Here is a 15,530-nt window from a genome sequence, read left to right as displayed (position 1 = left end):
AAATGCCAAAAATAATCCTGACAGTGCCTACAGTGTCTCAGGTATAAGGTAAACATTGGACTACTGTGCAGGAATGGTAACATTCACCATAAACACACAGGAATATCCACAAGAATTCCTAATGAACTTTCTACAAGTAATAGAAACCAAAAACATCCCTATAAATGAAATCTTCTGGATATACGTGGAAACACATTAGCAGTCTCTGCAGCCATGTTTCTCAAGAGCACATCCCCAATAGATGATGTGTGTATGTATCCATACCAAATTCTGAATGAATTCCATTTCACCAGCTTCTGCAGAATGCAAATCATAGCATACTATGCTTTGCAATTTAGACAATTGCTCCAGCATACAAATAATCTGACATAGTCAATATCTCATACCTGTACTTACAATGCAGATGGTACAACAAATAACAGTAGGTTCAGCTTTACACATAGCCAAGTATCTCTGGCAAGATAACCTTCACAACAGTAGGCATAATCTACCACAGTGGTGCCACAACCACTTCAGGCCACAATCCTGCATATGTCAAAAAAAGAAGTCATTTGTTTGAATGTAACAACACTTTTGTTACTCCACTAAAACATAGGTTATGAGCAAATCTAACAAACACCTACCTATTATTCTTGTAACCCAAATGTACTCACAAAGTATACTACAATACACAATTAGAATACACCAATGGGTATCTAACTACTTTAAAAATACCCTCTATTATAATACACTTCAAACATGACATCACATATATACGTGCATAATACATCCTTTGTACTACGCTAGCACTTGTGAAATCCAAAAGAGTTAGAATATGCCGATGGGCATCTAACTAATTTAAACATACTCTTCATACTCTTTCACGCCTAGAAACACATGTGTACAGGCGTGTTATAAATGCCATACCATATCATATCATATCATTACAACACACTTAAAAAATGCCATCAGAGTTATACTTACAAAATACATCCATAGAACTACAATAGTCGTTTTGAAATCCAATAGAGTTAGAATATGATCCCTAATATAGCCATCTACCAAAACGTGAACAAAACTCAGTTGTACATGAGGGTAAATAGTGTGCAGGACATCATTTTGTCTCTGTGATTACCTAGCCATCATCCAGACCTGCATATCGACTGCCTACCTCAAACTAAACCCATCCAGGGCTGAATGTGTCCTCATCGGTCTGCCTGCGAATAAACAACTTGTCCAACAATGTCTCAATGATATGCAACTAGAAGGATTTGATCCACAACTCTCAGGCTCTGCAAAATCATTAGGTTTTACCATTGGCATCAGCCTGTTATTACATAGCCTAGAAGGCCCAAATAGCCTCGCTGAGAATCTCTACCCTTCAAAAAGTCACATTTTCATACCGCCCCAAGACTTCCGGGCAGTAGTTCATACCCTAGTGGTTTTTCACATCGATGGGGGAAATGATCTTCTGACAGCTGGCTGCCCTAAAATCAGTCCACCATGCTTCAGCACATCGTATTACGGGAGCACAGGATATTGTTGAAGTCTGCATTCATCATCTACAAAGCAGTTACGGGTAGCACACCAGCATACCTGGTGGATAAGCACCACATATCTAATGGTACATGCTTCTTGCACCACAAATCAACTGGCTGGCTTGAATCACGACTTTCTTGCAAACAATCCTTCTCTTGCCATGCCCCCACCCTCTGGAACTCAATCCCGGTGTCGGCTCAGAATGCCCCTTCAATTCTCCAATTTCAAAAATCTCTCTAAACATGGCTCTTTCAACAACACGTGACCAATGACTAACTCCAATGGATGCACATACCGATGCACAGATCTCACAGTACTGTGCCATTGTTAAAAGATGCCAGTCCAAATGCTGGCTACCCACACTCTATAGAGTGCTCCCTTCTCTGAAGTTAGGCCTGCACTTTAGAGAAAATAAAAATAATAAAAATAAGGATTAGGAGAGAAGATGAACTAGGGTGAAATAGAAGGGCAAAGAAGCAGAAGCACTAGGACAGTGTAGCAGATTGGTGCTTTCCCAAATGGAGGCAAATGTGCTAATAAACATCTCTTTTCACACCATGACACTATGGATGCAACCTGTGTGCAGTATGACACATATCACAAATTCAATTTGCAGAATATTAGCACTTTTGTGCAAATACCGATTCAACCATTTTCCTATTCCCTTGATATGTTATATGAAGCTACAATGTAAAATGGGGGTTTGCCTTTGTTTCAATTAGGAAATTATGATCGAATTCTAACACAAAACATGAAGGCCAAAATAACTAGTTCAAATATTGGAAACTGTTTCATACACATATAAATGTTGATGTGACATTTTCTCACGGCTGTCTCTGGGGCAAAAAGCGCCCTATTACAAAACCATATTCCTTCAAAGCATGTTTCACGAGTGCAAGGCTTTCCTTTGTGCTAATATGGAACAGAGTAATGATGCAGGTTGTGCATTGCATCATGCAGCATTACTGTACTGGCAGACCCAGGTTAAGGCTTTCCCCCTTTATGCGGCTCCTTTGTGAATACTTCGTCAGTGACTGGGAGGATAGTTCAGGGGCAACACGTTTGTCTTGAAAGCAAGACAACGCATAACAACACAGGTTTGAATCCCAAACTCATCTCCGGTATTAAGCACGTTATAAAATAACAATTATAATCATGCAATGTCTTGTAACGTAATCTTGCTGCTGTTGAAATGAAAACCTATTCACAATGTGTCTATGGAAGTCCACTTATTATACATTACTTGGAACACAGCATCAGGACACCAGATTGCTACAGGGCTGCTCTCTGAGACAGCCCTCTGCATTATGAGGCCTATACTGATAGCAGAAGATCAATTTCAAAGTGCTCGTAACAGTACCGATTCTCCAGAATGTAAATATATGCGTGCGGACTTTGAGTAGCAGAGGGATTCTACCCTGCTCTGTTCTGCACTCATGCTTTGAGATCTTCACTTTAACTGCCCCAAAGACTCTGAATCTGGGTGTCCTCTTGGACATCAAAATTAAACTTCACCACGTCTCAGCCCCTACGGCCACCTTTGCAAGATTGAGCATCATAGGCATTAGTGAGATCTGCCCAAACTCTCCCATTGCTCCCCTTGTTCTCAGCAGACTTGACTACTGCTGCAGCTTCATACCGATCATTTCTCTCCAATGCTTTGCCCACTAAACAAAGACCTGCATTGTGTTACTGGGATAATACTCCTTTTCCTCTCGTCCATGTCTTCCCAGCCTTTTCCAGCTGGCTTTTTATGACCCATTGACCAGTCCTCACATTTTTCCCCTCAGTCTTCAAATATATTCAGGGGCTTTCCTCCAACTGTGGCTATATCTTTTCCCTGATACTCACTATCCCACACATTTCTCACAAATGCTGTAATTAACCTCAAACCCACGCCCAACCTATGCTGCCCCTGAATTTGGCTCCCTCATTCTTCTCACCCCTTAGCACGGGACCGCCCTCCCCTCAACATCAAGGACTTCACCTCACTTCCTGCATTCAACACTGTCCTTGCCCTTGAGCGTGCACCTGTACTGACCCATCCCATTCACAAGCTCTCCTAACTTCCTTTATCTAGTTTGACTGCTAACATCTCTAAAGATTAGCTTTGTGAAGCACGTGTCAGCTTTCAGTTCAATTATTTACCACCCTCATCTCTATTTAAACCGTTACCGCATAGCAGCTTTACTATTTGCATGTGTTTGTTTGGCTATTTGACTGGCCTGCAATTCACTGTGAGCACTATATTGTAAAACACTCAATAATGAGACTTGTGCGTCCTATGCTTTATCTATTATATTTCTGCATAAAATGTCTTGCCTGTCTCTCAATACATACACACATTCATATGTTTCATTTCAGGTCTCTGCAGTACCCTGCTCTCTGCTGTCAATGGAACTCTGGCCTCCCCGAACTACCCGGATAGCTATGGGAACGATACAAGCTGCTTGTGGTTGATCCGAATTCAAGGAGACCAGGTGATCACAGATTTAGGGCGTGTAGCAGATTGGTGATGCTTTCCCAAATGGAGGCAAATGTGCTAATCAAAATGTGTATTCACACTATGACACTACGAATGCACGCTGTGTGAAGTTGGACACATATCACAAAGAATATTTGCACAATATTAGCACTTTTGTACAAATACAGATCTAATTATTTTGCAGTTTCTTTGAAATGCTGTATGACGCTGCAATGTAAAATGGGGTTTTGCCTGTGTTTCAATTATGATCAAATTCTGTAAGAACGATTTATAAAGTGGGCTTGAGTGGGCACAGCTTAGTTTGTCAAATTATTTTCTAATAGTTCTTGCACTGTATTTTTAGTTATTTGCTCCTGTCGCCAAATGACACCACATTTGCACAATCGAGTGTTAAGGTAAATGTGCCAAATGTTTGTCTGGGTGTAATGCCGCAGACAGCTGGAAGGACCTGCGTGAAACTCCACTTGGATTGCTTTCTAACTTCTATTATACTGATCTTTGAAAATATTGAAAACATGATACAATAGCAATCGAAAAGATGTATGGAAATAACAACTTTAAAGGTGAAATACGTTTTGAGTCACACACCAACCTTCAAGAAATATTTTTTTAAAAAAGATTTAAAGAATCATTCTCATTGACAAAGGCAGAGTTACACAAGCTGGGATGCCTTCCATTTCCAGAAGAATGAAATGGTGATACACACTGTATAAGAATGGCTCAAAAGCACTCATGTTCTTAAGTGAAGGTCTCAATGTGGCATCTTGCATTCCAGGTTGTGCTGCAGTTCGAGGATTTCGATCTTCAGGCCTTTGCGGATTGTGACTCAGACTATATCCGTGTTTATGATGGATCCAGCAGGTTGGCTCCTGTGCTGCTGGACAAGGCTTGTGGACGAGAGCTGCCCCCTCTACTGGTGGCTTCAGGACCGCTCATGCTGGTGGAGTTCGTCAGTGATGGGAATGTGACAGGTGGCGGCTTCATGGCCTCGTATGACAATGGTACAACCTTTCCTCCATAATGTTTGAAAGTGTAAAAACTGCTCCAGGGAAGCATAAAAATGTTTGCCTAAAAACGAAATAGGTGAACTGTGTGTGGAAGTCACGGCATCCCAGGATTCAGAATCAACCATAGCTCTGCCCAGTACTGAGCATTCTCTCCATTCTTTGGCCTCTGTTATCATTTATATGCTGATGACAGACAGCTGTATTGTAGCATCAATACATCTTCAGATTCCATCAATCAAATTTTAAACTGCGCCAAAGCTGTTCAAAGTTGGATGTTGCCAAACAAATTGCAACTCAATCCTTCAAAGACAGAAGTCATTTTACTTAGTGCCAAGCACCTTTTAGCGGAACCGCGTCAGCCCCCTTCATGCCCTGCTCTATTTGATGTGCCTAAATACTTTCTCTTCCAAAGTAAAAAAAATCCTGGCTGCATTTCGCAGTCTAACCTGAATTGTAATCTGCAGGTTAACAAGATTCTAAGGTTGATAAATTATTTTGTTGCTGAGGAAGATCGCCTAGTTGTCATTGATGCACTGACAAATTCCAAACGTGATTATTGCAATGCCATCCTTGCCGGGATTCGATATGTCAAATGAATTGTCTTCAAGTTGCCTAAAAATGCAGCTGTAAGACTTCTTTTTAATCTCTCTAGATCTGTCTTCTGTCTTGTTTTTAAGGTCCTTCATGGCTTAGCCCCAACCTCCCTTGTTTCCAAGATCAGACCCTATCTCCCAGCAAAAGCTTTGTGATTGTCAGCTCACAATTTGTTGTTGATACCTACCCCCCGCTTTGTCCATCGTGGCAAAAGGTGATTTCCTGTATTTGGTCCTCGTGCCTGGAATTCTCTACCTCTGGACTTTCGGAAACTTGATTCTTTTCCAATATACCGGAAGAAGCTTAAAACACATCTCTTTGTCTACATTTCTCCAATAATGTTGGCCCATGTTCTCTACCATTTCGATCATCTGCACCCAGATACAGGTTCTGTCGGTTTTCATCCCTGAGGAATTAGCACAATACAAATACTGAAATGAAATGCCTCAAAAAATTTAACCCTGAATTAATTTTAAAACTAATCATTTATGGAATGTTAACAAATGGTTATTGACAAACATGTATTGAATATAAACGAAACATTTAATCATGTTGATATGAGTGCAATGTCATTGTACAAAGACCAACACACTTTGTATACAGGTTTTTAGAGACTTTGGGGAGTTCCTGAAATGCTGGCAAACTTCATTTGCCCAAAAGGGATTTGGGATGGGTCAGTGGTCTCTGCAAACATGTACTACAACACTAAAACTCAGATTCTCTATACTGAAATATATATGTACTGGGGATGATTGGGAGGTTCAGTGTGTTTCTTGTTTCTGGTTAGAAATTTGTAGTAAAAACATTAACATGGATAACTTCAAAGAAAGACAATGCTTCAAAGAAGGAAGGATGATACAGTATTAATAAGTGGAAACAATATGCCTTGAAGCTGTGAATGCTATCTATATGTAGGGTTCGAAATTGAGGGGAGCTGGGAGCTATTTAGCTCCTTCTTGCAGACTAGAAGAGCCTGGATAGCTTGACAGCAACAGCTTTCAGGCGCTACCTTTGGCTCCCCATGCCACATCTACGCTACCCACAGCCCCCGAGACACGTGGTGCACTGCATCGTCACTGCCAATCCCAATTGTTTGATGGGAGGGTTCTTATTGATAAGCTTCTAAATAAGGGACCATCATGTGATGTGCACCTTCCTTTGATGAAACAATAGGCATCCTCGTTAACCCAGACACCATAGCGCACATGAGCTGCACCCCCGACCTTGTACTAAAATGATTGACATCACCTCTGCTCAACCTGTCCCAAATCACAAGATGTTCCAGACATGACTTCCCCCTTATATTTTCCCAACACCAGTTGCCAAGGGATGACTTGACCAGGGTACCACTCTTGAGTCACAATTTTGAGTATTTATTTACTTATGTTGTTTGTCTGGGTGTATTTCATATGAGTGTCCACCCCAGGATGAGGTCATTAGTGTTCTATATCTTTGCCTGGCTCATTGGCATCACAGATCCTCATGTCCTATTCTCATGAATGTGTCATTCAATGGGTGCATCTGCTCTTCTATTTACTAACATTCCATTCTGATCGTGTTCAGGCCCCGCAGCTGGATACAATTAGTGCTTATCTGTGCACCGTGGGTGCGTCTTACCTCGGCTTCTTTCCTAGGCAATTGGAATAGGGATTTGATTTTAGCTGCAATTACAGAGCTGCAGCTCCACACTATGGCCTGCATTCTTGTCTGTTCACTGTGTGTTAGGCCTGAACATCTAAAATGGCGTTACTTCTGTCAAGTTGACACACAAACCTCTCTGTTGCCACACTACCTTGATGACTCCATCTTCCACCTATTTCAATTCTTCCCGCACATCACACTATCCTACAATACATCAATACACTATCTACAATACATCAATTAAAATGCCTGACCCATAATACTGCCCTATCTATGACCTCTGCTACCGCAACATCAATACATGTATTGCTCTTTCTGTGGTGCTATTTGTACGGATCTAATATGTGTCAGACCTAACTAATACAATGTATATGCTGTCTGGGGCTCAACCTTCACTCTGCACCCACAAGGTTGTTCTCTAGTATGTCGTCATCCTCTTGAACCTTTTTTGCCTGGTTGGGATGCTGTATGTGCATCCCAACATGTCCCCGTTTAGTTAATACTCCATTAACTAACCCAGCTGAGTCTTCTCTTGATACCCATGCACTACACACATGAGGTAACTCCTGCACCCCCTCGGGTGTATTCTTATGCAGTGCCAGTCATGAAACAGCACATTCCGTCTCCTGCTAAATCGATCCAGCACTCAATATAGTTCTCTTGGTCTGGTGGGGGCAGGGTAGCAGATGTGACATCACACGACCCATACCCAAAGTGGCATCACAGGAAGCAATGGCACACAACCTTTCACCCCTTGACAAAATGTATTGTTCCTAAGCACACTACAAAAAATATGATTACGATATCACTGTAATGTGAAATACATTTCATACACAAATGGATCACCATATGTATTGTTAAAATAAGTGTGGATGGGCCCATATTACTACATTACTGTGAATGCAAGCAGACGCCCAAGGCCAAATGATAATGATGCATTATTATATAGCACATATGCTTAAGCGCTTTAAATAGAACAAATGTACATACAATATCACCCAACCTGTGTTGGTACTCATGTATCAACCTCAGAAGGATGAAAGGCTGAGTTGGCCTTGCTGAGATTCGAACTGACAACCTGCAGATCACACACACATCACAGCAGTGAGTGCTCAACCCATTGAGCTATTCACTGGCTAGAGTAAAATTAGCAATTACATGCCTGAATGTTCTCAAAGTCAGAAAGCAAATTACACTCTGTAGTGGATACAATTTAACTGGTAACTGTGAATGGCAGGCCAGCTCATCTGCAGGTCTGGTGCAAATTTGGCCACATGTCAAGCTTGCGTGGATCTACTATTCAGGCTTCAGAGGTTGGTAAAATACATACCATTGGGAGGGTTCATTACCTCATACATGAAAACAAACATCCTGAAAAGCATGCCAGGCAGATAGGACAAATGTAGGGTCACTATTACATTTGTGGAACCCCCTGTTGTTTTTTAATAGACCTGAACACGAATTCCAGCCACTCCAGAAACATTGAGCCACCTGGTGCTGGCCACAACCCAGGGGCTCCGGTTAGTAAAAAAAAAAACATTATTTAGGGGTAGCAAAGGAGACCACAAAGGTAGCAATGGAGACCACAGGGGCATCCCCCAAATGACATCCCTGGATGGGGGCGTGGTCACTGCCCAGGGGCCCAAAAGCTGCTCTATGTTTACTATTCTTGGCCTTATAACCCTATCCCAACTATCAGTCAGGCTGTACTTGTGTTTTGTGAGAGAAGTAGCTTAACCCACCCTTATCAAAATCATCATTGTGGTACTCTTTAGCAAGGTCTTGGTGCAGCACCTAAGGATATTTTGACAGGAACAAACTATCATTAACAAAAATACTACGATCAGAACCAGCATTTTTACAGCTATCTGTAACCACGATGGGGCCCAGGGAACACAGCATCAAACCAATCGTCTGTCCACCTTCACTTCTGCTTCTTTCACCATAGCGATCCTCAAGTTGTGGAGGGCCGATACTGCACGGGACAGCGATCCATTGTCAGCATCAATTGGGGGGGGGGTGTATGTGCATAAAGACAGTCCAATGTTCTTATGCACACACCCTTCCATTGCTCTAAATCAATCCAGAACACATTGGTTCTGAAGGGTCATAGGCCTGACTGCTCTCAACTCACACTTGATTGGTCTGGTTTGCCATCTGAATCATCTCCCAAATAGTTATCTGCAGCCAATTTGCATTGGCTGCAGTCTGGATACGTGGAACCAGAAGGGAGATCATAATGTTTCTGTCTTGGTGAACAAACAGTATTCAACAGGATCGCCTTTAGTTTCTCTGGTGAGTCTTTGGACAGGTATTTGTATTTCTTCTGATGACCTCTTAGTGAATGATGAACAAGTTTGATGGTTTGGTTGGTTCTGGGGCTGGCACATTTATAAATGACAAATGAGAATCAGGGACTAGTAGGACTGCAGAGTTTAGGGTGGTCAGCAAGCATACAACCCTCCACGTTAGTGGGAGGTGTAGATATGCATATTGTCCACACACCGAATACACGTCCATTAACGCTGATGTGCCCTCAATTAGAGTACGGTTAAGCAAGGTCTTATTGCAAAGGCTATTTGTTCCTATGGGTACAGTGCCATTTCCTCAGAAACAAAAAGAGTACTGGCCTTTGTACACTAGCTGGTGTTTCATTTAGTTCAATCCATGTTTTTTTGGCCCATGGTTACCCCATATTATGCCACTGTTTTCATTCAAGTGTGCATTCACGTCTTCAGGAAACCCCAGTAAGCCCCCTGCTGTACAGTTCACTACTCCTGCCACCCATCTATTGTTGGAAAACAACACTCCTTACATCCTCAGCAATGCTCTTATTTTACAACAAGCTTGTTCTTTCTCCTTGGCACATTCTTCATCATCTCTGCCCATGATGACCGCCTAAACAGTGTGCCCTTGGAAAAGACTCTGTATTCTGCAAAGGGTTAAATGTACCAGACACTGGGTTATGTGAGGCATCATTACCTGGATTATGAACAACTTGGGTGCACCAGTCTATACCTGAATGATGATAAAACAGAGCTAATCATCCTGGGTACTCACTCTAATCTTAAAAAATTAGACTAAGACTACACCTCTTTTGAGTTTGATGGAAATATCATCAAGGTGTCCAAGGAGGTGAAGACACTTGGCTTTTATCTGGATTCCACGCTCTCCTTCGATAAACAGGTGAAATCCCTGGCATCAGCCACAGTTTACACATGTGAACTCATTAGAGCAGGTAAACACCTTCTCTCAGATGACAACTGCATTATCTTAGCTAGAGCCCTGATTCTGTCTAAGCTCGACTATTGCAATGCCCTATACATCTGTGCCAACAAATCTATCACCCACAAATTCAAATCCTACAAAATAATGCCCTGAGAGCAGCTCTCGGCATGTCCAAAAGATAGCACATTTCTAAGCTAAGGCACCAAAACAACTGGCTGTCTACCCAAAACAAAATCCATTTAAAAGTTGCATCCCTTTTTCACAAAGCTTTGAATTATGCTGCACCTAGCTATCTCACGGACAGATTCCTAAAGAGAAGCTCCACCCGACCGGCAAGAACCACCAATGTCAATAGCCTTATCATACCGAGATTCAAGCTGGCTAAGTCTGGGGGAGGCAGCTTCCAGGTCTGAGCGGCCCAATTATGGAATTCATTGCCACATCCTCTATGTGAGGAGCAGCCTTTTCTGAAATTTAGATCCAATTATATCAATCTGCTGAAGTGTGTGTGTGTGTGTGTGTGTGTGTATATATATATGACATTTGTGATGTCATCTTTGATGTCCTGGGTGTTAGTGTTAGCAGTGCACAGTGGCGCGAGTTATGGTTGCTTATCTTACCATAACTGCCGAATTTCAGGGTTTTTTCGGTTTTACTTTGAACCATAACGTCCCTTTAACAAAGTTTTTTTACTGAATTTCATAGGTTTTTATTAGCGCAACTTAACCATAACGTCCCTTTAACAAAGTTTTGTTTACTGAATTTCATGTTTTTATTAGCGCAACTTAACCATAACGTCCCGTTAACAACGATTTTTTACTGAATTTCATAGGTTTTTAGTAGCGCAAGTTAACCATAAATTCCCTTTAACAAACATTTTTCATTAGCACAAAGACAATATACAAAGATGGAGTGTAAAAAGCAATTCTCAGGGATAGCTTTACACAGAATGTTGCAAAGTAAGAATTTATGCTCGTTCACAGTGAAGGTCAGCTGCTTCCATTTTTTGCTCGCGGGCCAGAGAGGCCCACGACTCGCACTATAAGGTTCTATTGTTTTTTGACCTTGACAGACAGGGATCGTGCCAAAAGACTTCTTTTGAAGGAGGGGTGCAAAAACGTAAGAGACGATAATGATGAAAGTTCTGAAACGAAACCGCTTTTATATATTATATCACTATGAGAAAGATCGTTGGGTCGTATTTAGGGACTGCATTATGTATAGACAATGGCAAATGCCAATATAATGTAAGTAACCCTTTAAATTATTTTATACCTGAATATAATAACAATAGCGTGGGGTTAAAGCCCGGTTGAGTTGTACTTGTTTGTTCAATGTGGCATATTGTTTTGTACCGCCTACTATCACCGCCGAAGTGGTCCGCTGGCGCTCAGACGGCTGGGAAAAAGGGAGAGGAGAGAGGGCGGGTTAGTGGGAATAAGTTAACATACTGCGTTGCACTATCCTTGCTAGCAAATAGTTTCACGCCCTAATAAATAAAATGAATATTTTTAATGAAGATTGGCTCGTGAGACTAATTTATGTTTTTAAAACAGGCACATCCGTCCCTACTGTCAATGCCACGATTTTCAGACCCCGGCCGACGCATTTTTTAACTGCCAGGTGCAGCTCCTAGTAAACAACTTCATGACCCTCACCATTTTATGGGACAATCGCCAAGGACCAATATGCCCTTACGTGGTACTAGCGGCTAGAAGCAACATACCAACCGTTATGGTGGTCTAATGCCTCGTTGTTGGAACAGCCTTCCGATTATCAGTGTGACCACAGTCCTTCTTTTATCATAAACCAACACCCTGTGTAACGCAAAGGAACAGCGCGTGACTCAAGATGAGCTTTTGTAGATTGACAGCAAAGACAAATGCAAATCGCTGAATATTCTCTAAACATTTGATGTCAAATAAATGTACTCTACGAAATGTACAATCTTGCTGTTTGCTTTTAAATCACAGTTTCATATTCCGAATTGTGGCACGCTGTATTGTGAGATGATCTGTGTTGTTTTACGGATTCTGTATGAAGTCGCGTAGGAGCAGTGTTGGCAACTCCTTAGTAAGAAAAGTAGCTATTGGCCGTCATAAAAGTAGCTAGAAGTAGCTAAATGACGTCATAACCTAATTTGCATAATTCACCAGGTGCATGATGGGTGATTGCCGAGGGCATGGTTGTTATAGCCTCTCATTGAGATCACCCCTTTTTTGTAATGAAAGTTGCGAATGCACAGATGCAAACTCATTACATCAATATGCATACATTCACATGCAAATGCACTAGTATTTAAATAAACCCCACAATGATTAGGTTGTTCTGTTGTCGCTTCTTACAAGTGTACTGCCATTTTTAATATGCTAGTATTTTATAATCCATAATGCCTCGTTGTTGGAACAGCATTTCGATTATCAGTGCAACCATAGTGCTTCTTTTATCATAAACCAACACCCTGTGTAGCGCAAAGGAACAGCGCGTGAGTCAAAATGAACTTTTGCGGATTGACAGCAAAGACAAATGCAAATCGCTGAATATTCTCTAAACATTGGAAGTCAAATAAATGTCCTTTACGAAATGTACAATCTTGCTGTTTGCTTTTAAATCACAGTTTCATATTCCGAATTGTGGCGCGCTATGTTGTGAGATGATATGTGTTGTTTTCCGGGTTCTGTGTAAAGTTGCGTAGGACTGGAGACGACTGGGCGCATTTGGCTACGCACACTGTAACCTCACGGAGAGAGATGGGGAATATGAATGCTTTGATAATGTCAGGCTTAGGGGCGGGAGATATGATTTAGTGTCGCAAAAACAGGTCAGCCAGGTTGATGGGGCAAGTGATAGGATTATCAAATAATGTCGGCGCACAGCAGCCTGATTTATCGTTTGTTTAGTGGACAAAAAGTCGGGTAAGGCCCATAGGAAATTGTAATGTCAGCGGACATAAGGAGGGTTCTTAGAACACTTTCAACCTGAGAACGAACAATACGAACAGCGTTCTCAGAACACCCCCATTATGTTTAATTGCAAACATTTCAGCACCGCGAGTGTTCTTAGAACACATTCAACTTGCCAGAGTACAATACGGACAGCGTCCTCAGGACAACCCCATTTTGTTTATGTACCAACATTTAAGGACACCGCGAGTGTTCTTAGCTCAATTTTAGCTTGCTTACGAACAAAACGGACACATACTCTGTCCTCGGAACACCCCACCATTTAGTTTATAAAGAAAATTTCAGAACAGCCGTGTTGTCCGCAGACATATCGAACACAACAAAAGCGTCTAGCACATAACAAAAACAGAACATTGAACCTATCTCATACTCCCCCACCCTCTCCAAACACTCTTACACACCAACACACTTCACTAAATACAATTTTTAATCCAAATACCACTGCGCTGTCCGTGGTCGTCGGCGAATGCAAGATGGCGGGCGCCACAAAAAATCTGACGCGCTTCACGCACCACGCCGTCCAATCAGGGAACACATCGCATGTCCGGGGACATCACACAAGCCGCTTGGCCAATCGGAGCACTGTCCCCAGAGCGAACAGGGAAGTCCGTCCACGGAGCGAATGGAGATATCACACATTTTTTTGCCTTACATTTTGGTCATTTTTTAAAAAAACTACTGGACGGATTTACACCAAATTTGCAAACGTACGCTTTTGGGACCAAGCCCCAGCTCCTGCCGCAAATTTGGTGTAAATCCGTCCAGTGGTTTGGGCAGTAGGCGTGCGCAAAGTTTTTTCCCATTATGTCTATGGGAAAAAAAAAGTTTTGGGACCCGCCCTATAACTTTGCCCCCCCTGGACCAAACCTCTCCAAACTTTGCAAAAATATTCAGAGTGGGCCATATACTTTTTTGCAAAGTTTGGTGAGGATTCATCCAGAGGGAGCGAAGTTATAAGCCACCCAAAAAAGGCTCTTCCTATGGAAACACCAACTTAACCATAACTACATGGATGCTACCGCGTCCATGTAATATACAAATATATATATATATATATATATATATATATATATATATATATATATATATATATATATATATATATATACTCACCATCCTGCTGCCCATTTCTACATTTTCCCTTTTGTCTAGTGTTGTGACCTTCTATTGCCCGTATATATTCTGTCTTGCTTGTAATCTGTAACTGGCCTTCTATTGCCTGTATATATTTTGTTTTGCTTGTAATCTGTAACAATGTAACTTCAAGCCTCACATATTCTGTACTGCTGCATCCGGTTTGGTGTGCATTATAAGTGAATAAAACAAATAAACAAACAAAGCCATTGCATGAGGAATCAAACACATAGCAGCTCTTGTTTGACCTCTCGCTCCGCACATTGCACATGTGATTATACCACATGTTATCCGATTCAATGTGGTGCGCATCGGCCACAGTGACAAATATAATGCCCATGAACTGATTGTACTCTATCTTCTCCTCAGTTTCCCTCCTAATACATGTTATCCCCAAGTGTGTTTAATTCTCAAAAAAATCCCCTAATTCCATTCCCTCTTGTATATGCCCCATCATTTAAAATAATCACATTAAAACAATATACAACTTGGAAGGAAAAAACAACAGATACACTATAACATGCATATTACACAATGTCTGTTTTGTTGCAGCTGCAGAGGGAGAGCAGAGAGAGAGCAGAAGTTCCCATCTAGGGAACGCAGAAGTACAGCAACAGCAAGATTGACAACCGGTGGGGTGGGAGGGGGGTGGGAAGGGGGTTGAGAGGGGACTATATTGAGTCCCGATGTTTTATGTTTAAAGAAATGCCAATAAGAAAAAATTGAAAATAAAACTATTAACTTCAGGTCACAGCTTTTGCATGGCCCACCTCTCCAGAGATTAGCATAGCACTATGAAAGTAAACAGTCTCTGAATTGGGGTGAAAGGTACAACTAGTGGCCAAAGGGAAGGTGAAATAGCTTTTCAGCTTCCTAGCTGGGCTCAGAGAAATCAGAGGGAAATGGGAGCAGGGCTGACTAAAGATGTGTCAGGGCTGGTGGGTTCTCATTTCTTTTTGA

The 15,530-nt window shown here is 41.7% G+C and overlaps 1 protein-coding gene across 1 annotated transcript in view; it reads left to right on the top strand.

Moving 5' to 3' along the window:
- LOC138504992 (astacin-like metalloendopeptidase) overlaps nt 1–15,530 on the top strand; it is a 226,577-nt gene that overhangs the window by 125,660 nt on the left and 85,387 nt on the right. Inside the window, exons 6-7 of the mRNA XM_069625354.1 lie at nt 3,883–3,998; nt 4,779–5,004. Coding sequence (XP_069481455.1) covers nt 3,883–3,998; nt 4,779–5,004 — 342 coding nt within the window. The remainder of the gene's footprint in view (nt 1–3,882; nt 3,999–4,778; nt 5,005–15,530) is intronic.

This window comes from Ambystoma mexicanum, chromosome 11 (assembly GCF_040938575.1).
Source record: "Ambystoma mexicanum isolate Mex_15411 chromosome 11, UKY_AmexF1_1, whole genome shotgun sequence".
NCBI lineage: Eukaryota > Metazoa > Chordata > Amphibia > Caudata > Ambystomatidae > Ambystoma > Ambystoma mexicanum.
Note: the sequence above shows the minus strand (reverse complement) of the source record. Positions and strands in the feature narration are given on the sequence as shown.